This window comes from Rattus rattus, chromosome 12, assembly GCF_011064425.1.
Source record: "Rattus rattus isolate New Zealand chromosome 12, Rrattus_CSIRO_v1, whole genome shotgun sequence".
NCBI lineage: Eukaryota > Metazoa > Chordata > Mammalia > Rodentia > Muridae > Rattus > Rattus rattus.
The window spans coordinates 70,371,865-70,399,577 of record NC_046165.1 but is presented as its reverse complement, the minus strand read 5'-3'; the positions used below and the strand labels follow the sequence as shown (position 1 = coordinate 70,399,577).

The following is a 27,713-nucleotide window of genomic DNA, read 5'->3' as shown; positions in this document are numbered from 1 at the left end:
GAGGCTTACTAAACACACTCAGGAGTAATTTCACCACTGTCCGATCTTACGTGTTTTTATGAGACAAGATGTCACGAAGCCCAGGCTGGCTTTGAACTTGCTATGTAACTGACTTGAATGCCTGATCTTGCTTCCTCCATTTCTCCAACACTGAGATCACAGGCATTCTGCCACCACACCTGAGAGTCTAATTTTAATACATGTGAAATGAATTTGGAAACTGTACTTTTCGGCTTAGGCGCAGGGACTCACACCTAAGAGCAACCGCTATTGGTTAGAGAGCAGCTTTAGCTGTTGAGTGAGTTTGAGGCTGGACTGAAGTTAACAGCAAAAAAATAAATGAATAAAAACCAAACCAAAATAGAATACAGCGGATGGAGCTGGTCATGTGACTCAGTGGGTAGAGTAGTGTCTAACATCCCTGGGCCCCATTCCCAGCACTACGTAAGACACCACTCAGGGTACTAGCCCCCAGTTATCCCAGAACGGAGGGGTGGAGGCAAAAGGATCAGAAGTTCAAAGTTATCCTCCACTACACAGTAAGGTGACGTCCAGACAGAATAAAAAACCACACACACACAGACACATGCCACCAACAACAATAACCACCAAGACCAACAACAACAATAACCACCAACACCAATGCCAAAAACCCACAAAAAAAAAAAAAAAAAAGAAAACTTCATCTTTAAACATAACAGTTCAGGACATCCACAATCTGTCCTCCCAAGTCACACACTTTTTTTTTTAAAGACTAAATACATCATATTCTTGGCAGTTTCTTTGCTTGCTCTCAAGCATTCTGAGTGAATTTTTTGCATAACTGAGTTTCCCTCCAAAGTATGAAAAATAGTTTTTTCTTATAGTTTAATGGATGGGTGTGATATGGTATTCTTCAGGTAAATGTTCTCACAATGGGCCTTGAACTCTTTAGGGTCAGGATAGAAATGGCCTTTCTTTACTGTGATAGGCAATTCCTATCTTCTTTGGAAATAAAAAGGAAAGAGTCCCTTAAAACTCCTCCTCGTCAGCCCTGTTTCCTCCATTTCAAGGTACAAAATGGCTCACCTGTTAGAAAGTCTTCTTAAAAACCTATTTCTAAAAGAAATGAGTTATCACAGCAGCAAGTAAGCAGTTACCGTCAAATATGCTTCCCTTATATTGTAAGAGTGACCAGTCTAGGCTGGGCAGGGATGGTGAACGCCTTTAATCCCAGCACTCTGAAGGCAGAGGCCCCCAGGATCTCTGCCAGTTCAAGACCAGCTTGGTCTACAGGGCTAATTCCAGGACAGCCAGGGCGACACAAAGAGAGCCTGTCTCAAAAATCAAAACCAGTGATCTAATGATCTGCAGAACATCTAAGACCTCATTATCAGGTACAAAACAGAACTGCCCAGACACTGGGCAGAATGGGCTCATAAACAAATGCCTTCCTTGTGATCAGAAAATTATTTCTTCCCTCCTGGGAATGGGGATGCGTGCCTTTCCCCCTGCTCCCTTTGTTTAGCATGTAATTTCTTTTTAACTTAATTTTTTTTTTTGAAGATTTCTTTTTTACGTATATGGGTATTTGCTAGAATGCATGTTAGTGCATCGCAGGCCAGCGAGAAGTCGCTACGAGAAGGTGCCCACGGAGGTCAGAAATGGTTCCCGTGGGAGATGAGTTACAGAAGGCTATGAACCACCATGTGAATGCTGGGTACTGAACCAGGGTTCTTTACTACTGAGCGAACTCTCCAGCCCTCCCAGACCTGGAACTATGTAGACCTAGAAATTGTGGCAATATGACAGTATTTTTTAAAAGCTAACTTGCTAAAGTGCAGCTTGGTAAGATTAAACTTCCCGTTTCCCTAGACTATACCTGATACAGAGGATTTTACTGCATCTGTGAAGACACAGGAACTTGGAAAACTAAATCCCAGGGCGTTTATCACATGTGCACAGCGCCTCCAGTTAATGTTGATTATTACTCTAAGGTGACTCAGATGGGCGCCAGGGATTGCATCGCATTCCCAGTGAGATGCGTCCTCCGTCTACAGGCAGCGCGTCCCATCCAGCAGGAAGGGCCCCAGGTCCTCACTAGTGGAACTGAAGGGCAGCCGCTCCAGCCCACGCGGGGCCCAACTCCTGGCTTCCGAGACCGCCGAACCCGTGTGCCGCAGCCGCGCGAGAACGCGGCGCCCGTGTACCCGGCGGCGCGCGCAAGGGTGCCGCCCCGCCCCGCTTGCCCTCTGGCTCGTGCTGATAGGCGGTTGAACCAAAAGCAAGCAGGGCCAGGGACGCTATTGGCGTCCGCTCCCAGTCACTCAACGAAGCGGGAAGGGAGGGGCCTCCTCAGGGAGGGACACGACCAAGTGAGGCTTTTTCAAGGACGCCAGGCGCCATTTTGGTTCTCTGTTTACTCGCCTTTGTGACCTGGTGCTCTACAGTTGTGTGTACACGACTGTAAGCACAGAGGCCGCAAGGCGCTTGCATACATTTGGTTGTGCTGATTTTTGGGCCCCTGCCTGCCTCTGTTACAGAGCTTTGCGGTACTAGTTGCAAAATAGCAATTCCTCCTTAATTCAGTTTGCATCAACTCAGTATTAATAGATTTGCTCTTCTTTGGTAAAACTAAACCAACCACACCAACCCATGGGATGGATTCCTCTCTCACAAAGAATCTCAAGGCGACGACCTTGGCGATGAGCCTAGATTATGAGCCGTAAAGTAGTCTTAAGCCGGCAACTAACTACTTTTGAGGGTGCTTTCCACTGTCTTAGGACTTACGAGTCTTGTTAGTTAACAGCCTACAGTGGTGCCTGAAACTTCAAAAGGGTAACAAAAACCACCATCTCTTCTGTGATCATTAAGGTCGCTAGAATATAACTACATTTCAAAGATATGAGTCGTCTAAACTTGCGGAAGGACCACCCTGGAGCCAGTATTCCTTGTGCACCAATCTGGCTGTATTGTTGGGAGATAATTCATTTACTATAAATAAGTCTAGCGAAACTGAGCCAGGGCATTCTCCTGATGAGTCTAAGACCTGGTACAAAATACACGCAGGTGTTGTTTAGGTGCCTTTAAATGCTGTCTCTACAGGACACTGAACTAAGGAGCGCAGAGGTTTGGTTGTAGTGAAAACTTGCACTTTAATCTCCCGGTAACAACATTGTGATGACCCTGATCGCCATCCACATACACTAATGTTTTCACTCAGCCTTCAAACACAGACTGGATATGGGTAAATCTTGTATAACTCCTAATGAGGCTGTCTCAGCACACAGCTCTTATGGGAAGGGAGCCTCTGCCCCAGGCAAGTCCTTCAATGTACACACTCTTTTCAAAAATTGAACGATATGGGGAAAGCTTTGCATTCTCAGAATGCAATAATAACCACATTGTATTTCTTATCCCTCCTGTGTTTTGCGTTTGCCGCCTCTTGTCCCTACCCCCAAATTCAATAACCCAATACCCCAGTTCAATTACTAGACTAGAATAGTTTCACATATACTTTCCCGGATGTGGAGTTTTCCAAACAAATTCCAACCAAAAAAACCATTTTGTCAAAACGCTAGAAAATTACCTTCTGATACCTCCCCCAAAACCACTCATAGAGGCTAAAATATACACAGCTGCACATTTAAGAAGGAAAAACAATAAAAAACAAAAGCACTCAAAAGTCACTAATGAGGCTCTGGACTATACATTCAGTAACCCTCTACCTTCACTTGCCAAACACACTGACTGCATGCTTTGGGGCAACTATTTAATTATTCGTTAATCTGATACAAAAAGAAGCAGAAAATAAGGTAAATTCCAATAGAATGAAAATTCTTAAGTATGCTAAGTGCAGGATTTCCTCTAAGCTTTACTTTGCATTTGAAACCCTGTTTTGATCACGTTTGGGAACACAGAGGGGAAAAACGACATGCTAAGGTCTACTTTACACACATAAAACCAAAGGAAAACACTTTAAAAATAAAATCCGATACAGCACATATACACATACTTTACATATACACAAAGAATAAACCCGAAGATGAAGCCATACGAAATGGCATGCTTTTAAGCGCACATACACACAAATGTCCTCATGAAATTGTGTGTGCAAGACACTGAGAGGACTTTCCCTTCTCTCCAGGGAAATGAGTATTCCAATTAAAATAACCCCGTATATTTAATCTATTGGCCTTGCACACTTGCCACATCCACAGCACTTGGTTTTGGTTCTGAGGGAGTGTGTCTAAAAACGCATGCCAAAGGCTTTGTCAGGGCGCCTCAAATCTCTCAGTTGCCTGTGGTAGAAATTTACATTATCGCTTTAACCCGATTAAAAACAAATCTATACTTCCCCAAGCGACTAAAATTTAAATCCTTCAACCACAAAATTTACCAATTCTTAAAATGTGATCCAAAAAGAAAAAAAAAACTGTAAATTTGTCTGGGCATAGTTGCACACGGCTTCTCAACTTGGTATATTTTTAAACCTCGACCAGGAAAAAGAAAGAGAAAGAGAGACAGGAAAAGAAATGGGGAAAAGAGCAAATTCCCCTTAGCAACAGTTTCCTCACCCCAGCACTGCCACAGATCTCTATTTTTAAAAAATTGGAAAACACATACAAGATGAAGGAGAAAAAAAAAAAAATGGAAAAAGGATACCCGAAGGTCGTGTGGCTCTTTGTATTCGTGTGTGTGCAAAAAAGGAGGACTCGCGGAGCCGGAGCTCGCAAGCCCCGCCCCTTCCCGGACGCCCGCCCGGATTGGCCGCCGGCCGCCCCGCCCGCCAGCACACGCGCCGCGCCCGAGGCGTCCGTCCGGGGGGCCCCCGAGGGCCGCGGGCTCCCGGACCTGGCCGCTGTGCGCACTGCCCTTCCCTTTCTCTCTGTCCGCTCACCTTTCCTGTCTCGTTTTTTTTTTTCCCTAAAGCCAGGCTCTCAGAACAACAACCCTGTGAGTGAGCGCCCTCTGACTTTGCCAAACTGGGCTAACTAGCTCGTTACTTGGGACCTCTTAGATTGGGATTGAGCGCCAGAATTGGGGGGGCATGGGCCTCAACCCTTGGTTTCCCAAGCCAGTGTCTCTGGGTCACACATGTTGCCTAGCAGCCCACCTTTACATGAACATTTATGAGTGTAACATTGTCCAAGTGAAAGGCCAAGTAACCTTACAGTTGGGGCTTGTTTTTGTACAGCCTGGGTCAGGTTTCCCTACTAGGCTAAAACCACATTCTGAAGAAACCAAAATGTCTGGCACCCCCTGCATCTAGACTGAGTCTTAAACCTGGATTTTAAGCAGCCTATAAACTGGTCTCACCGCACCTACTTATTATAAAACGTGCGCGCAGGATACACATAGGCACACACACACACACACACACACACACACACACACACACACACACACACACACACACAATCTTTTGGTGGAGGCTCTTGCAAGCTGCAACGTGAATGTGGCAGTTAGGGGTCAACTTGCAGGAATTCTCTCCACCTGGAGGGTCTGGAGGATCAAACTCAAGTCCACAGGTTTGGCGGCCTTCAGATGAGCTATCAATCCTGCTGTCCAAAACAGGGTTTCTCTATAACTCTGGCCGTCCTGGAATTCTCTCTAGACCAGGCTGGTCTGAGAACTCAGAGATCCACTTGGCTCTGTCTCCTGAGTGTTGATTGGGATTAAAGTTGTGTGCACCACACCCGGCAGCCCCTTGATCTTGATCTCCAAGGAGAACATAAAAAAAACCTACTTATACCTGAAACCCATGACCCTTCTTCTCAAGTCTTCCTGGGACTTCCTGGCTTTTCCTCCTCACTTGAACCCCTGACCTATGAGTTTATAAAAGAAATGAGAAGCACTCTGGCTGTGGTGTGAGATATATATATATATATATATATATATATATATATATATATATATATATATATATTATTTTTTTTTTTTTTTTTTTTGGAGCACAACACAGAGGCATGTGTCACTATGCGTGGCTGGAGGATGGATCTGTCTCCAGGGGAACACGCTTCACTGTGCATTAGCTTCCACTGTCACCGTCCTCGGTCTCCTTACTGCCGCCCCAAAGCCTCCTGGTCCAGCTCTGTCTGTCAGCGTCCTCATCCGTCTTTCCCTGCTGCATCCTGCTCTCCCTCCATTACTCTCCTGTTCCTCTCTCTGGTCTCAGTCTTAGTAGTTTCCTTTCTCACACTTATTATCTTACTTATTATCTCTGGGATACCAGCTTTCTAGGTACCTCACGGGGAGCGATAACTTCTCCTGGTTACATGAAAATCCATAAGCAGTGTATGGTTTTATTGATTGTTTTATTTTTTTTTTTTTTTTTTTCGGGGCTGGGGATATTGATTGTTTTATTATCGTGATTATTTAACGTTTGTGAAGTGGGGCTGGGGAAATAGCTCACTCGGTAAAGAGCTTGCCGCTTAGACAAGACCTGAGCTCCATTCTCAGCACCCACACACACAAAGCTGGACATGGCTCTCTATGTACAACACAGCTTTGTGGACGGGGAGGCAGGCAGATCCCGGGGTTGCTCTGGGATACTAGTGAGGGAGGGCCAGTCGCAAACAAACAAACAAACAACAAAATACCAAAGTGGCCAGCTCCTGAGGGATGGCAGCTGATGTTGACCAAACTTTCTGTAAACTAAAGAAAACTTTCCTTTCTCACAGCCTTGCTCATGCTAAGCAAGCACACGTTCTCTGACTGAGTTTCACCCTCCCAGGGCACAAAGTGGGTTTTTTTTTTTTTTCAATTGGGGGAAGGGTAGCGTGGAGAGATGGCTCAGCAGGTAAAGGAACCCTGCCCGGAAGCCTGATGACCCACGTTCTATCCTTAGGACCCAGATGCTGAAGGACTGAACCAACTCTCTCAGCTGTCCTCTGACCAAGTTGTTCTCTTACGTCTACATGTGCACTCTGGTTCTGGAACCCACACCACACACACACAGAGGCCTGACACACACAGGTGCCCTCTGACCTGAACACACACACACACACACACCCCGTCCCCAAACCCATGGTATCTTATTTCTTTTAAATAAACCAGGACAGCAATTCTTATCTAGTGACAGCTTATAACCTGAACAATGAAGGGTTAAGTACTGAGTTATCTTAAGTACCTAACTGACAGGCAAAAGCTTCTGGGAGAAATGAGTTGAGTCAAATAAACCCAAGAAGCTGACACGAGTAGAATTTCTTCTGCCTGACCCATTAACAAATGCAAAGCAGATATTTTAGGTTTTGTTTTTTTTTTAAGCTTCAGTTGGGCATAGCCCCTGGAAACCAGAGCTTGGCTTTGAGGCCAGGCCTGGCGGAGCCCTGAGGGATGAGGACAGTCTGCAGGCTAGGGGAGAGGAGGGGCAGCTGGGTCAGAGAGGAGGCAGCAGCTGCTCCTGGGGGCGGCTCTGGTTGCTGTGTTTGCGATTTCTGCTTGCCCACTGTAATTAAAACTTTCCCAATATGATTCTGGCTTCCTAAGGAAAGTAGAATTTATTAAAACAAGCAAGAAATAAACACAAAACAGTGGAGATGCTTGGTTGCAAGATAGGTATATTTTAAAGCATAAAGCTCTTGTGTCCTGGGGCTGGGGATTTAGCTCAGTGGTAGAGCGCTTACCTAGGAAGCGCAAGGCCCTGGGTTCGGTCCCCAGCTCCGGAAAAAAAAAGAACCAAAAAAAAAAAAAAAAAAAAAAAAAGCTCTTGTGTCCTAAGGTCAGTGCTTACTGGTCACTTTTATTCCTGTATTATGGCCCTGGCAGGAGGGGATTTTCTAAGAAAATAGCAAAATAAGAGAAAAAAGAAAAGTCCCCAAGAGTGCCCACTAAAATAGATTCTGACTGGCCCCAGTACTCTTTTTACTTTGGGTAGGAGGGGAGCACTCCCCTTAGATACTCTCCATCTGCTCCCCTACCTCAGACTTACTCATTATCCTACCACTTCTGTTGCTGGCTTTTTATTTTATTTTATTTATTTATTTATTTTTTCCGGAGCTGGGGACCGAACCCAGGGCCTTGCGCTTCCTAGGCAAGCGCTCTACCACTGAGCTAAATCCCCAACCCCTTATTTTATTTTTTAAGATTTATTTACTATGTATACAATACTCTGCCTGCTTGTATGCCTTTAGGCCGGAGGAGGGCATCAGGTCTCATTATAGATGGTTGTAAGCCACTATATGGTTGCTGGGAATTGAACTCGGGACCTCAGCAAGAGCAGACAGTGCTCTTAACCTCTGAGCCATCTCTTCCGCCTTTGTTTTGTTTTTTGGTTTTTGGGGGTTTTTTTGTTTTTTTTTTTTTTCTTGTCTTGTTTTGTCATGTACCCAGGCTGGCCTCAAACTTGCTACTGAGACAAGAATGGCCTTGAACTCCTACTCCTACCACCACCTCCTTTACTTGTTTTTCCAGACAGATTTTTTCCACATAGTCCTGGCTGTCCTGGACCTTGCTCTGTAGATCAGGCTGGCCTGGAACTCACAGAGATCTACCCCGCTCTGCCCCCTTAGTGCTGAGACTAAAGGCCGGTGTCAACTGCCTCGGGTCTGCCTCTACCTCTAAGTGCTAGGATTTCGGGGGTCTACAGTGGTCCCAGGCTTCATCTCACCTCTTAATGCTTTCCAACATACCACATGGATTCTGTAGGCCAGAATAAATCACAGTTGTTTCATTTCCCCTCAAAGGATGTGACTTTCCATTCCACAAATGGCTTTGACAGTTTTCTCATTTGCTAGCTGAGGATCTTGAAGAGGCACGGACCTTCTGGTCTTGCCTAGGAGGGAACACTCAGTAACTATTACCTTCAGCCTCTGATGTGCTTAGCTGTCCTCTCCCCTCCTCCCTCTCCCTCCCCCATGCCCCACCTACCTCTTCTATCTCTTCACATTCTGCCCACCCCGCAGCACTTTCTACCCCCACTGCCCTGCCTTGCCAGATACAGAGATGCCATAAGGCACCCAGTTCTGACCCCCCCCCCCACGATGATGTTCTCTGCTTGCAAGAGAACTCCCAGGTCTCTAGGGGTGCTTGCCCTCCGTTTTAAACCTATTCGTCCCCAGACTAACCCAGAGGAGTCAGATTTTTGGTGATACTGAGCTGTATGTGGAGGGAGGGAAAATGTCAGCCATCCCTTCAAGAGCCTTGTCTCTTGGAAACAGGAACTGCCACGAGAAATCAATCTCTTGGCTATTTAAGGCAATTTCTTTTCCATCATCCTTTGTCAAGACCACTGTATTAGGAATGAATCTGGAGAGAGTCCCTGAACGAGTACATGCCACTCAGGGGCTGCATCAGCACCACGTGGAATCCATCATCTCTGTGATAGATCATCGCTACTGCAAAGCCATCCCCCACGAGAGGGAATTTACAAGCACACAGGGCAGCTACTGATGGCCTACAAAGTAGCAGTTTTTATTGTTTTAGGTTTATTTTATGTGTATGACTGTTTTGCCTACATAGATGTTATGTGCAGGTGGGTACCTAGTGCTGGCAGGCATCAGGAGTTGGGTCCCCTGGAACCGGTATCGCAGATGCTCGTGAACCACCATGTGGGGGTGAGAATTGAACCCAGGTCCTCAGCAAGAGCAACCAATGCTCTTCATTGCTGAGCCATCTCTCCAGCTCAGAAACTAATGACTAAATAAATATTCAATTTTATTCTATGTTGGTTTTGGTTTTCTTTTCTTTTTTTTAAGATTTATTTTATTTATATGAATACACTGTAGCTGTCTTCAGACACACCAGAAGAGGGCATCAGATCCCATTACAGATGGTTGAGCCACCATGTGGTTGCTGAGATTTGAACTCAGGACCTCTGGTTGGTGCTCTTAACCACTGAGCCATCTCTCCAGGCCCTTGGTTTGGTTTTCAAACCAGGGTTGTGCTGTGCAGCCCTGGTTGTCCCGGGACTCATTCTGTAGACCAGGCTAACCTCAAACTCACAGAGATCCAACTGTCTCAGCCTCCCAAGTGCTTCGATAAAATGGCTGAATATTTTTTGTGGATGTGTGTCGGTCTATGTGCATGTAAGTTTAGGTACCCTCAAGGCCAGAGGCACTAGACTCACTAGAATGGAGTAAGCTGTAGGCTGCCTGAGGTGGGTGCTGGGAACTGAACTGGGGTCCTCAGGAAGGACTGCAAGTCCCCTTAACCCAAGTTATCTCTAGCCTCATAGACACTAGCAACCTTTCCAGAAAATCTATCACACGCTGACCTCTCTTAAATGGTACCACAGACCCAGGTTAGAGGAATAGGAATATCCCAGAAAATAATAGGTCTGCAGGTTTCACATTCTCTTGTACAGGACTCTGCAGATTAGGTAAACAGACTACTGCCAAAGCAGTGTGAGGAAGAATGGGTGAGAAGCCCATGCGTTCGCTTACAGAGACCAGAGTTTTTTGTTCTCTAGAGTAATGAACTGCAATCTGTCTCCAGCACTTTCTGTCTTTAAGACACATCATTTTCAAATAGTGTTTTCTGGGCTCCCAGGCAATGTTACAGAGGCTGTAAAAATGCAATGGTGGGGGCTCTGCACCCCAAAACTCCACTTTAGCCTCTTACCTGGTTTCTTTCAGGTATAGAGATTTCTCCTTAAAAGTGAATTTGTCGGGCTGGAGAGATGGCTCAGTGGTTAAGAGCACTGACTGCTCTTCCAGAGGTCCTGAGTTCAAATCCCAGCAACCACATGGTGGCTCACAACCATCTGTAATAAGATCTGATACCCTCTTCTGGTGTGTGAAGACAGCTACAGTGTACTCACATACATTAAATAAATAAATACGTCTTTAAAACAGATTCTTTAAAAAAAAAAAAAGTGAATTTGTCTATCCATCCATTTTCCACAAGAAGGTTTCTGTGTAGCCCTGGCTAGCCTGGAACTTGTTCTTTAGACCAGGCTGGCCACAAATACAGAAACTTACCTGCCTCTGTCTCCTGAATGCTGAGATTAAAGGCCTGTGCCACCACTGCTTGGCCAAGTAGATTTTAAACATTTTAAATTTATTTAAGACTGGGTCTCAGGGCTGGAGAGATGGCTCAGCTATTTTTTTTTTTTTTTTTAAGATACATGAGTACACTGTAGCTGTCTTCAGACACACCAGAAGAGGGCATCGGATCTTATTACAGATGGTTGTGACCTACCATGTGGTTACTGGGAATTGAACTCAAAGACCTCTGGAAGAGCAGTCAGTGCTCTTAACTGCTGAGCCATCTCTCCAGCCTGATGGCTCAGCTTTTAAGAGCATTAAAAACACTCAGACTGACTTCCAATTTATTATGTAGCTGAGAATGGCTGGGGTTTGAACCTAGGGTTTCCTAAATGCTAGAAATGCACTCTACCATCTGACTACATCCCAGCCCAAATATTCTAACTTTTGAAATGCACAGTGTATTTGGGTCCATGCTAATGGTTCTCCTGCTCCAGAGGCTTACAGCAAAAGGAATTTCCAGAGGCAAGAGTCATTTGTTTCCCAAACTCTGTCCTCCAGGCTCACTAATCCACCATTTCCCCTGTACTTGACAAATGCAATTAGCAAGCCTCAATCAGTTCCCGTGGACAACCTCATCAATCAGAACACAAACTGCACGGTACTGAGAAGAGAGCTGCACGGGGGAGCCGGACCTACCTGACTTCTACATGACTCACTTGTAGTGTACAGTACATCCTCTGACAACCCACCTTGGCTTACAGGCCACCAGGCTGGGTGTGAGACGTCAACTGTGTGTGCACAGCGGGGACTTTTTCATTCATCCAGTCTAGTAGCGTTGGGTGGGCACACCCATACCCTGAGAGAGCAGGACCACTAGGGCTTCCACTTTTTCAGGGCTTAGGCCCTCCCTTCCCCTCTCACTTGACTCCAGATCTGGCCCAGTGTGGTGGCACATACCTTGAATCACCGGGCTCAGGAGGCAAAGGCGGGTGGATCTCTGTGAGTCCAAGGCCAGCCTGTTTTACAGAGTGAGTTCCAGGATAGCCAGGGCTACCCCTGTCTCAAAGGAAGAAAAAACAAACCCATATTTATCCTGTTTATCATTCTACACTGTGTAGTCTTGTCCTCCTCAAACACAAGCGCCTTCCCTCTGCAGCCCTGCCTGCAGCATCCTTGTGCATCTTTCCACCTCATCAACTTTTCATCTTTTCAAACCGAAGCAGGAAGTTCCCCCCCCACTCCCCACCTCTCTCTTCTGCTTTGCTATTAGCTTCAGGACTGGGGACATTAATGTATTCACCAGACTTTGTCCTCACACCGTTTCCTGTAATTACAGTGCCTTCTCTCTCACTCTCCTGGCTTGACTGTAAAGTGCTTGAAGGAGGGACAGTGTGGACAAGAGGCTGAGAAACAGTACAATTTTAGCACCCAAGAGAGCAACACAAACAGCTAACGAATCAGGGGCTCATCAACTGGTAAAGTGCACACCAATGTTTCAGAGCTTTACCAAAGGTACTGAAATAATTGTGGACTCCACTTAGGAACGGGTACTATTATTTATTATAACCAGGGCGCTCCACCTTCCCTCAGGGGATAGATGAAGTATACTTGTCATGTAAGTCAGCTACATTGTCACTGGAGACACGGATCCAGCCATCCTCCCGCACGTGGTAGAGGTTGACTACTCCTCCAGAGTAGGCATCTCTGTAGGTGGCTTGGTAGATGGCTCGGCGGGCCAGGTCATAGGCCTCCTCCACTTGTAGGTCATAGGAGTAGCCTCGATCCATGACTCCAAACGCATACACGGAGCCAGATCCCACCGAGAAGGCGGTCCCAGAGATCCTGTTCCCCTCACTGTCTACATAGTAGAGGCCTGAAGATGAGGTGAGGAGGAAAACAAGAAAAAAGACATCATTTTCTGTTATTTTATTCATCTGCCAACACACACACACACACACACACACACACACACACACACACACACACACACACACACACTGGCCCCATCCCACCCCTCAAAAAATAGGATCTCGGGGCTGGAGAGATGGCTCAGTGGTTAAGAGCACCGCCTGCTCTTCCTGAGGTCCTGAGTTCAAATCCCAGCAACCACATGGTGGCTCACAACCATCTGTAATGAGATCTAATGCACTCTTCTGGTGTGTCTGAAGGCAGCTACAGTGTACGCATATACAATAAATAAAATCTTAAAAAAAAAAAAAAAAGGATCTTAGCACACTTGGGAAGTAAAGGCAGGAAGATCAGGAGTTAAAGGCTAGGCTTAACTATGTATTAAGTTTGAGGTCAGCCTGGGCTACATAAAAACATGTCTCAAACAAAACAAGGGCTAGAAAGCTTCCTCAGCAGTTAGAGCACTTGTTGCTCTTGTCTAGGACCAAGGCTCAGTTCTCAATATACACAGGGTGGCTCATAACTGTCTGTAACTCCAGTTTCTGGGGATGCAATGCCTTCTTCTGACTTCCGTAGGCACAGGGCATGAAGTGGTATACAGACACACAGGCCACACTTATATACACATAAGAACTCACAAAGAAACAAAGTAAACTTTCAAAAATTGAAGACAGAATCAGATTTACTCTTGAGATTTCCAGATTCCATATCATACCACCTACCTTACCTCAAAGTGTATATAAATCATCCCTCCTGTTCACACCACCCATCCTCTCACAGTATGTAAAACCATCTCTCCTGTTCACACCACCCACCTCACCTCACAGCATGTAAACCATCTGTCCTGTTCACACCACCCACCTCATTTCACAGCACGAAAACCATCCCTCCTGTTCACACCACCCACCTCACCTCACAGCATGTAAACCATCCTTCCTGTTCACACCACCCACCTCACCTCACAGCATGTAAACCATCCTTCCTGTTCACATCACCCACCTCATTTCACATCATGAAAACCATCCCTCCTGTTCACACCACCCACCTCATCTCACAGCATGTAAACCATCTGTCCTGTTCACACCACCCACCTCATTTCACAGCATGTAAACCATCCCTCCTGTTCACACCACCCACCTCACCTCACAGCATGCAAACCATCCCTCCCGTTCACACCACTCATCTCTCCTCACAGCATGCAAACCATCCCTCCCGTTCACACCACCCATCTCTCCTCACAGCATGTAAACCATCCCTCCCGTTCACACCACCCACCTCACCTCACAGCATGTAAACCATCTGTCCTGTTCACACCACCCACCTCATTTCACAGCATGTAAACCATCCCTCCCGTTCACACCACCCACCTCACCTCACAGCATGTAAACCATCTGTCCTGTTCACACCACCCACCTCATTTCACAGCATGTAAACCATCCCTCCTGTTCACACCACCCACCTCACCTCACAGCATGTAAACCATTCCTCCCGTTCACACCACTCATCTCTCCTCACAGCATGTAAACCATCCCTCCTGTTCACACCACCCATCTCTCCTCATAGCATGTAAACCATCCCTCCCGTTCTCTTGGCAACTCCAAAAGGCAAGTATGCTGGATAATTCAAGCACAGAACTTCAGGAATGGTGGGAGATAAGACTTAAAATATAACCCCAGGGTTGCAATAGTTGTCTCCTTTTAGGTCAAAGAAGAAACAGAACAGAAATGGCAACTCCATAGCTGAGCATTGTTGCCTGTGGTTACCAACTGCATGAAACTGACATCAACACTTAAAATGGTGCTACTGCCAAATACTGAGAAATAATTTGGGTATTTCATTAAAAAAAAAAAAAAAATCAACGAATAAACCAAGTCCACTAGTTATATCTACTTCTGAGATACAATGTCTCTGTGTGCTTCAGGCTGTTCTACTGCTATATAGCTTAGGCTGGCCTTGAACTCTTGACCCTCCTGCTTCAACCTCCCTAGTGCTCTAGGATCACTGAGCATGTAGTTGTCGACCACCACCCGGCCTGATGTCCTGAGCCGGATCCACAGAACAAGAGAACCAACTCCCACAAGTGATCCTCTGAACTGCATGTATGCTCTGGGACGTGTGCTTGTGCACACGCACAGACACTATAAACTAACAAATAAATAATAACTTAAAAATTTTAGGGGTTGGGGATTTAGCTCAGTGGTAGAGCGCTTGCCTAGCATGCGCAAGGCCCTGGGTTCGGTCCCCAGTTCCGGGAAAAAAAAAAAAAAAAAAATTTTAAAAATGGGGCTGGAGGATGGCCCCAAGGCCACTCTCGCCGAGGACCTGGGTTTGGGTCTGAGCACCACACGTGGTTCACATCCCTCTGTGACTATATTCTACCCCTGGAATTCCCTCTTCTGGTCTCTTCAGGCACCAGGCATACACATGGTGAGCAGACAAAACATCCATGCATATAAAAGGAAACAATTCGGGGTTGGGGATTTAGCTCAGTGGTAGAGCGCTTGCCTAGGAAGCACAAGGCCCTGGGTTCGGTCCCCAGCTCCGGAAAAAAACAAAAAGAACAAAAGAACAAAAAAAAAAAAAAAAAAAAACAATTCTTTTTTTTTTTTTTTTTTTTTTTTTCGGAGCTGGGACCGAACCAGGGCCTTGCGCTTGGCACTAGCAAGCGCTCTACCACTGAGCTAAATCCCCAACCCCAAAAAGGAAACAATTCATGAGAATTTCTTTTTCTTTTTTTTTTTTGTTTTAGAGACAGAGTTTCTCTGTCCTTGACCCTCTTTCTGTAAACCAGGCTGGCCTTGAACTCAGAGAGCCACATGCCTCTGCCTCCTGAGTACTGGATAACCACGGCCTGGCTACTCATGAGAAATATTAAAATAATGTGGGTAGCTCATAATTTGTCCTGTCAAAAAATGCTAGCTAGTTTATCGATCAATTTAATTCTCAAGTACAAATGTTTTCTTGTCCTTATTATTGTACGGGAAAGGAGGAGAACGGTCGCGCAGACATTATACTAATTGCTTTCTTATGTACCGCACTTAACCATGGTGATGGTTTACTCAACCAATTGACAGATGAAGAAACAGGCTAAGGATAAAGGTTACCTCAGCAGTCAATGACACAGCAAGTCTGACTCCCTGTCCTTTGCTATATAATGCCTTCCTTGGAAAGGGAGGAAGGGCTAAGAACACTTCCATCCTCCGCACCCATTAAAAGCCCTCAATGCGTCGATCCGTTCAACCCCTCCCACCGTGGTGTCAAGGATCACAGGACCACAGCACAACTTACCCGGGCCTCTCTTATCCCAGCCACAGATCATGGTGCCCATGGACAGCCCCATGCCTTTGTACTGATACACCATGTTGGCAAGCAGTTTGGAGGCCGCCGCGACCGAGATGCGTTCCTTGTTGCGAAGCTCATAGATTCGACACTGTCGAGCCAACAACCGCTCCCAGAAGCTGCAATCCGCTGCACCCCCAGCCATGGTGCCCAGAAGGTAAGGGTTGATCTCTATCACTTTCTTCACTGTCTGGGAAGCAATGTAGGCACCTGCGGTGGCCCGGGAATCCGCTGCAACAATGACTCCATGCTGAAACTAATAACGGTCAAGAAAACAAAAAGGCCACATAAGACCACAAATCCTCCCAATACTTATTTTTGTATAAATACAGAAAGATAATCTGGCTTGGCATCCCTTCAGTTTTATAATCGACTTCATATATTAAATGTTATTTGGGTTTAAGAGCAATCCCTGATTTAGCACTGGTTGCTCTTCAAAGCTTCCGTTCCCAGTGCTCACAAAGGTCTGTAACTCCTGTTCCAAGGAATTCGACGCCCTCTTTTGGCGTCCCTGCGAGCACTACACACGTGGTGAATATACATAAAGGCAAAACACAAAAATAAGAATAAATCTTTAACGACTGGCCTAAGATCCAGAGCCAGTTATTGCAGAGCTGGAACAGGGACCCTAACTGTTTGGCACTCACTGCAATAGCCCCTGGACTTCATCGAGCTCCCCGGAGGGGACTCCAAGTTTATAAAAAGCTTTGGTGAACAGCGATAATAGCTTTCTTTCCCTCCACCACGGTCCGCTGTTACTGTTCCCAGATAGGGCGCCTGAGTTGGGGTTGCCTAGGAGTCAACCCACGCTGTCCGTCTCCTTCCTTCACTGCTCCCCATCCCCGCCCACCACCCCTTTCTCAAAGTTTTGAGACAGTGAAACCGCTAAGGATCGGGATGAGAGGACCGAACCTCCGCCCGACTCGCTGAGATGCCGGAGAATCGCGAGCTGTCTGAGTACCTTGAAGGCCAGGGTGGTGGTTCCATGAAGCATTTCGATTCGTGGCTCCTCCGGGACACCCCAGCTCGGCGCGGCTAGGCTCAGCCCATCACCAGGACTCCCCGGACCCAAGTCCAGCAGATCTGCACGACCTCCGAGTCCAAAAAACCCGTGCTGATTCACCGGCATCGGCCGCTGCAACACGCTGGCCAGCGCCATGTTTAGCAAGGGCAACAGGAACTGCCTCCGAGAACACCGCCAAAGAACGGACGGGCAACGCCGCGACGTCACAGCTTCACGCCCAGTTAAGTATGCGGAGGAGGCGCCATTTTTACTCCGGGCAACCACGCCTCCAAATAACAGCGCCCGACTGTTTTCAGCTAGGAAGGGCAAAGGAGAACGCTAAATGGTTAAGATTGTCATTTTTACTTTGGCGTCGAAGCAGTACGCTAAAATTAACTTCAAATTCCTAAAGAGTGGTTGGAACGTTCACGTCGAGTGAGGGAAGCGACTTCGGCCATCTTTGAGAAGGGCGTGACTGCTTGAGAATCTAAGCTGGATTCTGGTGTTTCGTCACCGCCCAAGGCCCAGGTTCAGGTTTTAAGCAGCGTCCCTATTTCTGAAAACCCAGTTAAGGAGACTGTAGACGTTTTCTTTAAGGCCACTCATGGTAATACTGGCTAAAATAACTGTTTTCAGGGCATTTCCCCATGGTTTTAATTTAGCCACAAATGTGTGGTCAACAACAAAAACCCCACCCCCTCTTTTTTGATAGCATTTATATACCATAGTTTGGGTTTTGTTGTGGCTTTTTGGTTTTTGGTTTTTGGTTTTTTAAAGATGGTCATACGATTGTTCTTAAATTCACTAGGTAGATAGCCCAGGCTACCCTCTAACTGGCCAGGTTTTTCTGCCTTATTTCAGACTAACGAGACAGCAGGCCTGAGCCACACACCAGATTTTTGTTTTGTTGTTTCTTTTTTTTTTTTTTTTTTTTTTTTTTTTTTTTTTTTTTTTAGGTATTTTTTATTTTTTTTTTCTCCCGTCTTTTTAACTTTTGAAGGAAAGCGCTTTTTTGGCTAAATCCCCAACCCCTTGTTGTTTCTTTTTTTTTGTTGTTTTTTTTGTTTTTTTTTTGTTTTTTTTGTTTCTTTTTAAGAGTTATTTGTTTACTTTATGTATATGAGTGTTCTATCTGCATGTACTCCTGCATGCCAGAAGAGGACATCAGAACTCATTATAGATGGTTGTGAGCCACCGTATGGTTGCTGCTGGGAATTGAACTCAGGATCTTTGGAAGAGCAGCTGATGCTCTTAACCACTGAGCCATCACTCAAACTCCCTTGTTTGTTTGTTTGTTTGTTTGTTTGTTTTTTGAAACATAGTCTCAATATATAGTCATGGCTTGAGCTGGAATTTACTGTGTAGACCAGGCTGGCCTCAAACTGGGCCCCTCACGCCTCATCTGGCTCCAGAGCACTGGGATAAAAGATGGCTCGCCACTGTAGAGTTACTCTCTATGCACTGTGTAATAGCAGTCCCCTGTCAACAAAATCTACGGCAAATGAGCTGAGGCAGGATTAGAAGGTGGGACATCCAGGAGAGAGAGAAAATTCTGGAAAATAGGCACAGGAGATGAGAGATTCGCCCTGAACTCTGGAGGAGATGCTGGCATGAATCTGAGGAGAGGTAACCAATCACATGACTGGACTTAAACTAGTTTAAAAGGGTAATTGAGGGCTGGAGAGATGGCTCAGCGGTTAAGAGCACCTGACTGCTCTTCCAGAGGTCCTGAGTTCAATTCTCAGCAACCACATGGTGGTTCACAACCATCTGTAATGGGATCTGATGCCCTCTTCTGGTGTGTCTGAAGACAGCTACAGTGTACTTATATATAGTAAAGGGCCTTGTGCTCGCTAGGCAAGTGCTCTACCGCTGAGCTAAATCCCCAACCCCCGAGGTAGGGAGTTTTTATCTGTGCCTCACCCTTTGATGGTGTGGAAAAGGCAACGTAGGACTTGGGAGATGGCACAGTAAGCAGGAGGGCCTGATCTGACTTCATTTTAGATCACCACAGTTTGGAGTTCTATGAGTTCAAGGCCAACCTTGTCTACTTAGCTAATTTGAGGCCAGTTAGGACTACAAAGTAAAACCCAGTCTCAAAAACAAACAAAAATTGTCAATTACATTCCTCCCCACCCCCATGAGTGTGTGTGTGTGTGTGTGTGTGTGTGTGTGTCTATATGTCTATGTCCGTGTCTGTATCTGTGTCCGTGTGTGTGTGTGTGTGTGTGTGTGTGTGTGTCTGTGTGTCTGTGTGTCTGTGTGTCTGTGTCTGTATGCACCAAAATGGGGTTGGAGGTCAGAAGACCAGTTAGAGCGAGCGTTTCTGGCCATCTACCGTGTGTGTCCTGAGGATCAAACATGGCGTCTCTTCAGGCATGGTGTCAGGAGCCTCCACCTGCCTGTCTCGGCAGTCCTTCAGTTTCTTATCCTTCCATCCTGAAATGCTCTCCTAAGCCACTAGCTCTCTGGTCCCAAAGGTTGCCACTGTCTAATTCACCAGCTGGACGTCAGACTGGTTTTCCTACCAAGAAGTGATACAGTTCAGAGGTGTGGAGGTCAGTATGGACAAGGGTCAGCTGAAACAAAGCGGTCAGTGATGGGTTTCCCAGAGAGATCTGGGGTCCACTTGGGTTCCATTGCCCCTCAAAACCAGAGCCTGACCAGTATGTTTGCAGGTTGCCTAGAGCGATGTGAACAGATAGGACACCAAGGACAGACCAAAGAACTATTCAGCCCAGGCAGGCCATTGAGGTTACGTGAGGTTACCAGCTGTTGCAGGATATTTGATCACATTATCAACCCTCAGATTGTGAACAGGAAAAGCCTGTTTCTTGTTGTGGTGTTGTTTGGCCTTACCACACACCTTTAACCCAAGAGCTTTCTGTTTACTGTTGAGGTTTGGTCTGCTCCTTGTATTGTGATGCTAAATACTGGCCCCCAAAGTCTAGTTGCCCCCAGGGACGAGGAGGTTCTCATGCACACCAAGTGCACACCGCTATGTAACCTTGGTCCTTAATTTAAAACTATTGGTTGAATAAAGGTGCCTACAGCTTATACCTGGGCAGCAGAGAGGTAGGTGGAGTTTCAGTGCCGGGGGGCTTGAAGTCTGAGACAGAACCAGATGAGGAGAAGAGAGAAAAAGTCAAGAGACGAGAAGACACCTTGGGGTAATGATTGTGAGAACTGACCGTGAGGGCTGGCCAGTCAGAGTAAGAGCAGCCCAGGGGGAGCACGGCAAGTACTGGCAGGGAGGTAGACCTAGTAGCATAGAGGGTTGATATCTGCCCAGCTCTAGTGCTTTAAGGCTTAAAATGTATATAAAACAAATATAAAAGTTTTACATCTTTTATCTGGGAACTGAATGATCAAAGGCAGGGTAGAAACCCCCACCTGAGAGTAAGTACTTTCGACAAGAGTTTACTGTAAAGAAGTAGTTGTGGGGTTGGGGATATAGCTCAGTGGTAGAGCGCTTGCCTAGCAAGCGCAAGGCCCTGGGTTCGGTCCCCAGCTCCGGGGAAAAAAAAAAAAAAAGAGAAGTAGTTGTGGTGTGGGTCAGCCCTGGCCACCTTTAACCCAAGGGCTGTCTGTAAGCAAGAGCTAAGTAAAGTCAACCCTAGGTCAAGAGGCGGAGCAAGCAACCAGCGGACAGGGAGTGAACTGAAGAAAACCCAGGACAGAGACAGGAGGGGTTTTGAGTTGAAGGATATTTAAGACAGCGTGGAGAAGGAGAAGAGCTCTTTCCCTCTGGGGCTTCCATGGAGCAGGAACGGCATCTGGGTGCTTTCTCTGCCTCTCTGAGCTAGCAGGCTTCCACCACACAGGTCTGACTCCTGAGTCTTCACTTGGTTTATCAAATGTTTGGGACTTTGTTTTAAAAACAACAAGTTACAGGTGTGTGACCGAGCGGTTACTTATAGGAATCTGGGCAACTTATGGAAACTATACCACTGAAAAGTAGTCTCTTTCTGGATGTGGTCCAGTGTTCCGCCTCTCCTCTGGCATTGTCTGGGCGTCACTGATTCACCAGCTGGGGAGGACAAGTCTGGGGTGGGGAGGCTTCAGTCCTCCTCTCTCTTTGGGGTGTTAGAACACTACTGTATGCTAGGCCAGAAGGGGAAGGTGAGGCTCTGGACGAACAGGTTCCGTCCAGTTTGGAGCAAGTGCCAGAGGGGTGGGAGAAGGAGAAGGCCTTCATTGGGAGTCTTAGCGTTACAGCCTTCCCCATGGCAAACTTGAATAAAGCAGCTCTCTGAGATGATCTTAGCTCATTCCTATTTCTCTATTGGGGGTGACTGTGAATCCATACACTTTCTTGGGGGATTGCATAATTTTGGGAAAGGTGTGAGAATATCCAGGAAGGGAAGTCATTGGCTGAAGGTTAAGGCTATTGAGATGCCTCACCACCGTGGAAAGGCGCCCCAGGTGCCGTGCTTCAGGACTGAGTGCCTGTGGTCACCCTGAGGGGCCTGTGTTCCAGAGCAGGCATGGAGGCAGGGGGGAGCAGCCCCATTCATGCTTTCTAAGATCTCTGAGATGCCTGGGGTTTGAGCGTGTTCTGCCTCTCCAGCTTCGTGCCCAGCTGGTGGCACGATCCACATGCCCTACAACTGGGGGATGGAGAGACTGCTCAGCGAGTAAGAGCACTGGCTGGTTCAGAGGACCTGAGTTTAATTCCCAGCATGCACAGGATGGTTCAGAACCATCTGTAACTCCAGTTTCGGAAGATCCTGTGCCTTCCTCTGACTTTCAGGGACACCAGGCATGCACGTGGCTACAAACTAAATGCAGGCCAGATACACATAAGATAAAATGAATACATTTATTAAAGCCCCACACAACCATTATGTGCTTATTATCCTTTGGGAGAGGGGTGGGGCCTGGTGAGCGCCACATGCGTGTGTCTTGAGCACTGTTCCCCTTTCCTAAAGGGGAAGTGGGGAAGTCTGTGAGGATCTTGTGTGGATGATCTGATTTCAAGAAGGTAATGTCTCTGTCCTACCCGAAAGACAAGAGTCCCACAGCATGACACATGCCTATAATACCAGCACTTACAAAGCAGAGGCAGGAGGAGAGTGATTTTTGAAGCAAACCTGGGCTATAGAGGGAGTTGAAGGCCAGCTTAAGCTACAAAACAAGATCTTACCTCAAAAAACAAGACAGCATCTCAAGACTCATGAGGCAGAGGCAAGCAGATCTCTATTATGAGTTCAAGGCCAAGCCTAGTCTATATAGTGAGACCCTGTCTCAAAAACAAACAAAATGCCCCCCAACCCAAACAACAACAACAACAACAACAACAACAACAAGTGCTGGGTGTGATGGCACACACTTGTAATCTCAGGACTTGGAAGGAGTGTTCAAGGTCAACCTGAATTAACTATATGTGGAGTTTCATGCTAGCCTGGGCTACACAGAGACACCTTGTCTCAAAAATAAAAACCATCCAACCAAATAAAACACCAAGATGGTGGTGATGGTGATGATGGTGGTGATGATGATGGTGGTGATGGTGATGATGGTGGTGGTGGTGATGGTAATGATGGTGGTGGTGATGGTGGTAGTGGTAGTGATGGTGATGGTGGTGGTGATGATGATGGTGGTGGTGGTGATGATGATGGTGGTGATGGTGATGATGATGATGGTGGTGGTGGTGATGATGGTGGTGGTGGTGATGGTGGTGGTGGTGATGGTGGTGGTGATGGTGGTTGGTGGTGATGGTGGTGGTGATGGTGGTGGATGGTGGTGATGGTGGTGGTGGTGGTGATGATGATGATGGTGGTGGTGATGGTGGTGGTGATGGTGATGATGATGGTGGTGGTGGTGGTGATGGTGATGATGATGGTGGTGATGGTGATGATGATGGTGGTGACGATCCCAAACCACGACCTTACCTTTTAAGTCATACTGGGGAAGGATTTCAGAATATGTGGTACTTGAGCCAGACATCGAGGGATAGGATTTAAATGTTGAGGACAGGAGGCATATAAGGGGAAAATGTGCTAGGAATAGAGAGAAAAGAGGCTGTGGTGAATGGATGTGGACCTGACTATACCGGGCTCCCGCGGACATGCGCGGAGATGCTGCTTACAGATCTGTGTCATTCTCTCTGCCTTTTAACTGTGGGTTCTGAGGATCAAACTCTGGTCATCAGGCGTGTGGAGCAAGTGCTCCTACCTACTGAGTGACCTTTCCAGCCTAGGAGTAACCAATCTTGTTCAGCACAGTCCGTGTTAGTTCCCTCACTTTCCCATGACTTGGAAGCCTTTGCATACCTAACATCCCACACAACCAAACTACGGAGGACCCAGCTCTCTCCCTCCGCTTGCATCCAATCTTCTATGGGGTCATGCTGGTCTCCTGCCTCTACCCACCTCTGGGGTAAACACCGGATGACAGACAGGAGACTCTATTGGGGACTCTTACAAGTGTCACAACAGTGGAAGGTCAGACTGACAGGTGGCGTCTTGGAAGGTGGGAAGCTCTGCAGGCTTGTCCTGTCTCCCCTCGGCAGCTCTCTGAGGTGGGTGGAGATCCCTCGCCAGCCAATTCCCAAGCCTGATCTGAGACTGAGAGGAAACGAAGCATTAGCTCACATGGCTCGCTTGCTGGTTCTGGCTACAGCCCAGCTTCTCCACAGCGTCCTTCATCTTCCCCTGCTGGCCCAGGCCTCAAATGCTGCCCTGCTCCTTCCAACTTTCACTCAGCCTCAGGGATGGCTCTTCAGGATGTCTGCAAGTGGCAGGCCCCCGACACTCATGGACCGTCCCTTCGCTTGCCTCAGGCTGGTGGCTGGGCTGTGCCCCGGGGCTGTGACCCGCAAACCTTCCTGCAGATCTATGGCCCCAGGCTGGCTCATGGCACCACCACCCTGGCTTTTCGATTCCGTCACGGTGTCATTGCTGCGGCTGATACTCGTTCCTCCTGTGGCAACTATGTGGCCTGTCCAGCCTCACGAAAGGTCATCCCTGTGCACCGGCATCTCCTGGGTACCACCTCTGGAACCTCTGCTGACTGTGCCACATGGTACCGGGTGCTACGGCGGGAGCTGCGGCTTCGGGAACTGAGGGAAGGCCAGCTGCCCAGCGTGGCAGGCACAGCCAAACTCTTGTCAGCTATGATGTCCCGTTATCGGGGTCTGGATCTGTGTGTGGCCACTGCCCTGTGTGGCTGGGACCACTCTGGCCCTGCTCTCTTCTATGTCTACAGTGATGGCACTTGTCTGCAGGGGGATGTCTTCTCGGTAGGCTCTGGATCTCCCTATGCCTACGGTGTGCTTGACCGTAGCTACCACTATGACATGACCGTCCAGGAAGCCTACACCCTGGCCCGCTGTGCTGTGGCCCATGCCACCCACCGTGATGCTTATTCAGGGGGCTCAGTGGACCTTTTCCACGTTCGGGAGAGTGGATGGGAGTATATATCCCGCAGTGATGCCTGCGTACTGTATAGGGAGCTGCAGGAAGCCCGGGGCTTCGAGCAGGAGCTGGAGGCAAAAGCTAGTGAAGTCCTTCCTGAGCCTGCCACTCCGCAAGACGCTCGAGAAAGTGAACTCTCTGTGGAACTAGAGGAGGCGACACCAGAAGACTGCAAGACAATAGTGAAGACCGAAACAATGTGAGAAAGGACAGAACTTGGGGACCACCGGGACAGGGGAGGGTAGGTCAGGGAATGAAGCTGCCTTGGCAGGGTTTGTTCTGGGAGCAGCCTCATGGCATCTGGGTCTGGCCCTTCCGGGTTGCCTGCTTTATTTGTTAAAGTCCCCATCCTCTCTGCCTCCCAGAGCTACTCATGTCTCTGTCCAACATGTTCTGATGATGCCAGATGGATGATATAGCCTCCTCCTGCTTCTAAAGTGACTCAACAAGCACTTGAGTGCCTACTGCGTGCCAACTGTCATGCTTTGTGCTGGACCCTCTTTTGTCATCCCATCCCAGTCTCTATTCTTATTTTTTTTTCTTTTTTTCGGAGCTGGGGACCAAACCCAGGGCCTTGTGCTTGCTAGGCAAGCGCTCTACCACTGAGCTAAATCCCCAACCCCTCTATTCTCATTTTGGTCCTTATCTGGTTTGTTTTCTCTTTCAGCTGGTCACCTCAATTTGGTCAGGCTGGACAGCCAGGAGAGAGTATCCAGGGCCTAGTTTAGTGATGGTGGTGATGGGCTTGTCTTTGCTGGCCCCCCACCCCTCCACAGTGGCTGTAATGACTCCACATATCCGGAGTGCAGCTCTCATGACAGCTTTTTCGAGCATGACTGTTTATTGAAGCTGGGTCAGGTTTAGAGAGTTATGTGATTTACTCAGGTTACAGTAGGTGACAGTATTGTGGGGGCTTAGACACTCACAATCCTTCCCCAGCTCTCTGCCTCTTTCCCTCCCAGCCCCCACTGTCTCCCCTTTTTTCTGCCTTCCTTCAGGCTTCTGGGGAGTGGGCCAAATCTCTGCCTGTTAGCTGGAGATGAATGAACTCCAAGGAACTCATGGACTTGGAGAGGCAAGCTCAGAGAAATTGTCCATTCCTGGTCTCCTCTTGTTGTGTTGGCCAGGGCCTGAGCCATGCCCTGTAGCACACGCAGCTCTGTTCTCTACCCTGCAGACTTCTACCTGTTTCTTCGCTCCAGCCTCTCCTGCTAGAGAATGAAGACCAGAGGGAGGGAAAAGCTAGCACACTTGGCCTTTCTGGCCTGCTCTGGCTTTCTAGGGAGCCTGGCCTTGGAGCTTCAGGGGCACCACTACCCCCTCCCCAGGGCTGGGCAGGAGGTGGGGTCTGGAGAAAGAGCCCTGAAAGAGCTTTTCTCTCACCTGAAGCCTCCAGTCCTGACTGACAACTGCTTCTCCTTCCTTGACAGTCTGCACTTCGGATTAAGAATTCCCTGAACCCAGACTTACACTTAACTTAGACCTACAGATTCTGACCTGGATTCTTCAAATTCTGGAGAGTCAGAAGGAAAGTTGGGAACTCCCACCCCCGAAAGAACAGAGGTTGGGTAGTAGTGACTTACGACTTTAATACCAGCACATAGTGGGCAGCTGCAGGCAGATCTCTGAGTTTGAGGGCAGCCTGCTCTACAGAGTGAGTTCCAGAATAGCCAGGGCCTCACGGAAAACCCTGTCTTTAGAAACAGACAGACAAACAAACAAACAACAAAAAACCAAACCTCCCAAATCCAGAGGACTACAGAAAGGTACCTAGTACATTAGGATAAGCTTGCAAGCCAGGGTGGAAATCTGGCTATTGGCCTTCATAGCAACCTTCATCCCCTGCAAACTCCCCAGCCTCGGGGAGGAGATATGGGTCTCCAAGAGTGATATTCAAAGGTTAGGGCCACTTGGGACATCCTGGTCCTGAAGAAGCAGATGAGAAGAGGTAACTTTTGCACAGGTGTGAGTGGGTTCAGATTCACAGCCATTGGTGGGGGTCTTGTGTCCAGCTATAGGTGAATGATTCAAGATAGGTGTCTGCTCTTCAGTGTGGTGGGTGAGGCCTGTGTTGTTCTTCTGTGGAAGAGGAAGGAGCAACACTTGAATAAGAGCAGCCACTGCAGTCTGTGTGGCACAGTGCCAGCCATCTTGCACAGTGGAGAGCCACAGAAAAGAGGAGGTTGGGGCGGATCTGTACACTAGCCTATAGCTACTCCTCGCCCTCCTGGTCTGCTCTGAGGCTTTCAGGCAGTGAACAGAGAGAAAGGCAGGGGCAGAGGGTGGTCTGGGACCTGGCATGAACATCTGAGACCAAAGGGCTGCTGTGAAGTACGCATGTGCAACTCGATCCCCTGAGATGCAATGTGCCTCTCTTCCCAGACTGGACAAGGAGGCTAGAACCCTGAAAGAACAGAGCTTACATCTACTCCCATCTCCTCCTGTCTTCCTTCCATGGTCTTATTTGTCCTTATTCTTTTTGGCAGGTGATGAGGTATTTAAGCTTACAGGTTTTGCTGATAAGCTGTTTCCCCAAACCCTGTAAAATTTTCAAGGGGCTAAGAGATGTCTCTGCAGGTAAAGGGACTTGCCACCAAACCCTGTCGCCATAAAAATATAAACCACCTGACCGGTTTCCGTGTGTATCCTTTTGGTCACACCCTTGTTAGTTCCGGCTCCAGCAGGCCCTTGGAACTAGCACTAACTTATCCCAGTGGCTCCACGCTGCCCCGCTAGTGCTCTCTGACCCAGGCGGGTCGCTGCCATGCCAGTTTCGTACAGAGGCTGCCTGTCTCTCGGCTCTCTTACAGGTCACATTTCCAGCATCCACCCCCTGGTCCCAGCAGTGACTATCCTCACGCTGCTCTCTCTGCTGCTGCTCTGTTCACATTCCCAACATCCTCCCCCTAATAGTTATGGTATAAACTCCCAAGTACCTGGTAAAATCAAGACTCAACAAGCTGCAACCCAACAATCAGATTTATATGTTTAATTCTCAGTCCACGATACATCCACACAATAAACTCACAACCAATTGATAAGAATATAAACCACCCTCCTAGATAAGATAAATTTGCCCACAGAAATCCATTCCCACTACCTTGGGAATTCAAGACCACCTGGATCTGGGTCTTC

The 27,713-nt window shown here is 47.6% G+C and overlaps 3 protein-coding genes across 7 annotated transcripts in view; 1 reads left to right on the top strand and 2 right to left on the bottom strand.

The window, feature by feature from the left end:
- C12H14orf93 (chromosome 12 C14orf93 homolog) overlaps window positions 1-7,640 on the bottom strand; it is a 31,231-nt gene extending 23,591 nt beyond the window's left edge. The window contains exon 1 of one of the 5 annotated variants that reach the window (XM_032917991.1): window positions 7,608-7,640. The gene's annotated coding sequence lies outside the window, so the exon portion shown is untranslated. Of the gene's footprint in view, window positions 1-1,861; window positions 2,863-4,556; window positions 4,692-7,607 lie in introns of those variants that run through there. The other 4 variants (XM_032917988.1, XM_032917989.1, XM_032917987.1 and 1 more) reach the window with 4 other exon arrangements.
- A 4,810-nt stretch (window positions 7,641-12,450) lies between these two features.
- On the bottom strand, window positions 12,451-17,352 carry Psmb5 (proteasome 20S subunit beta 5). The gene is made up of 3 exons (XM_032918039.1): window positions 17,119-17,352; window positions 16,107-16,413; window positions 12,451-12,783 (listed from the first exon to the last, which is right to left on the bottom strand). Exons 1-3 carry the CDS (start codon window positions 17,314-17,316, stop codon window positions 12,497-12,499), a joined length of 792 nt encoding a protein of 263 aa, XP_032773930.1. The 5' UTR covers window positions 17,317-17,352; the 3' UTR covers window positions 12,451-12,496.
- Window positions 17,353-23,425: 6,073 nt separating this feature from the next.
- On the top strand, window positions 23,426-24,948 carry Psmb11 (proteasome subunit beta 11). Its single transcript, XM_032918071.1, has one exon. The coding sequence runs from the start codon at window positions 23,876-23,878 to the stop codon at window positions 24,779-24,781; it is 906 nt and encodes a 301-aa protein (XP_032773962.1). The 5' UTR covers window positions 23,426-23,875; the 3' UTR covers window positions 24,782-24,948.
- Window positions 24,949-27,713: the final 2,765 nt, after the last annotated feature.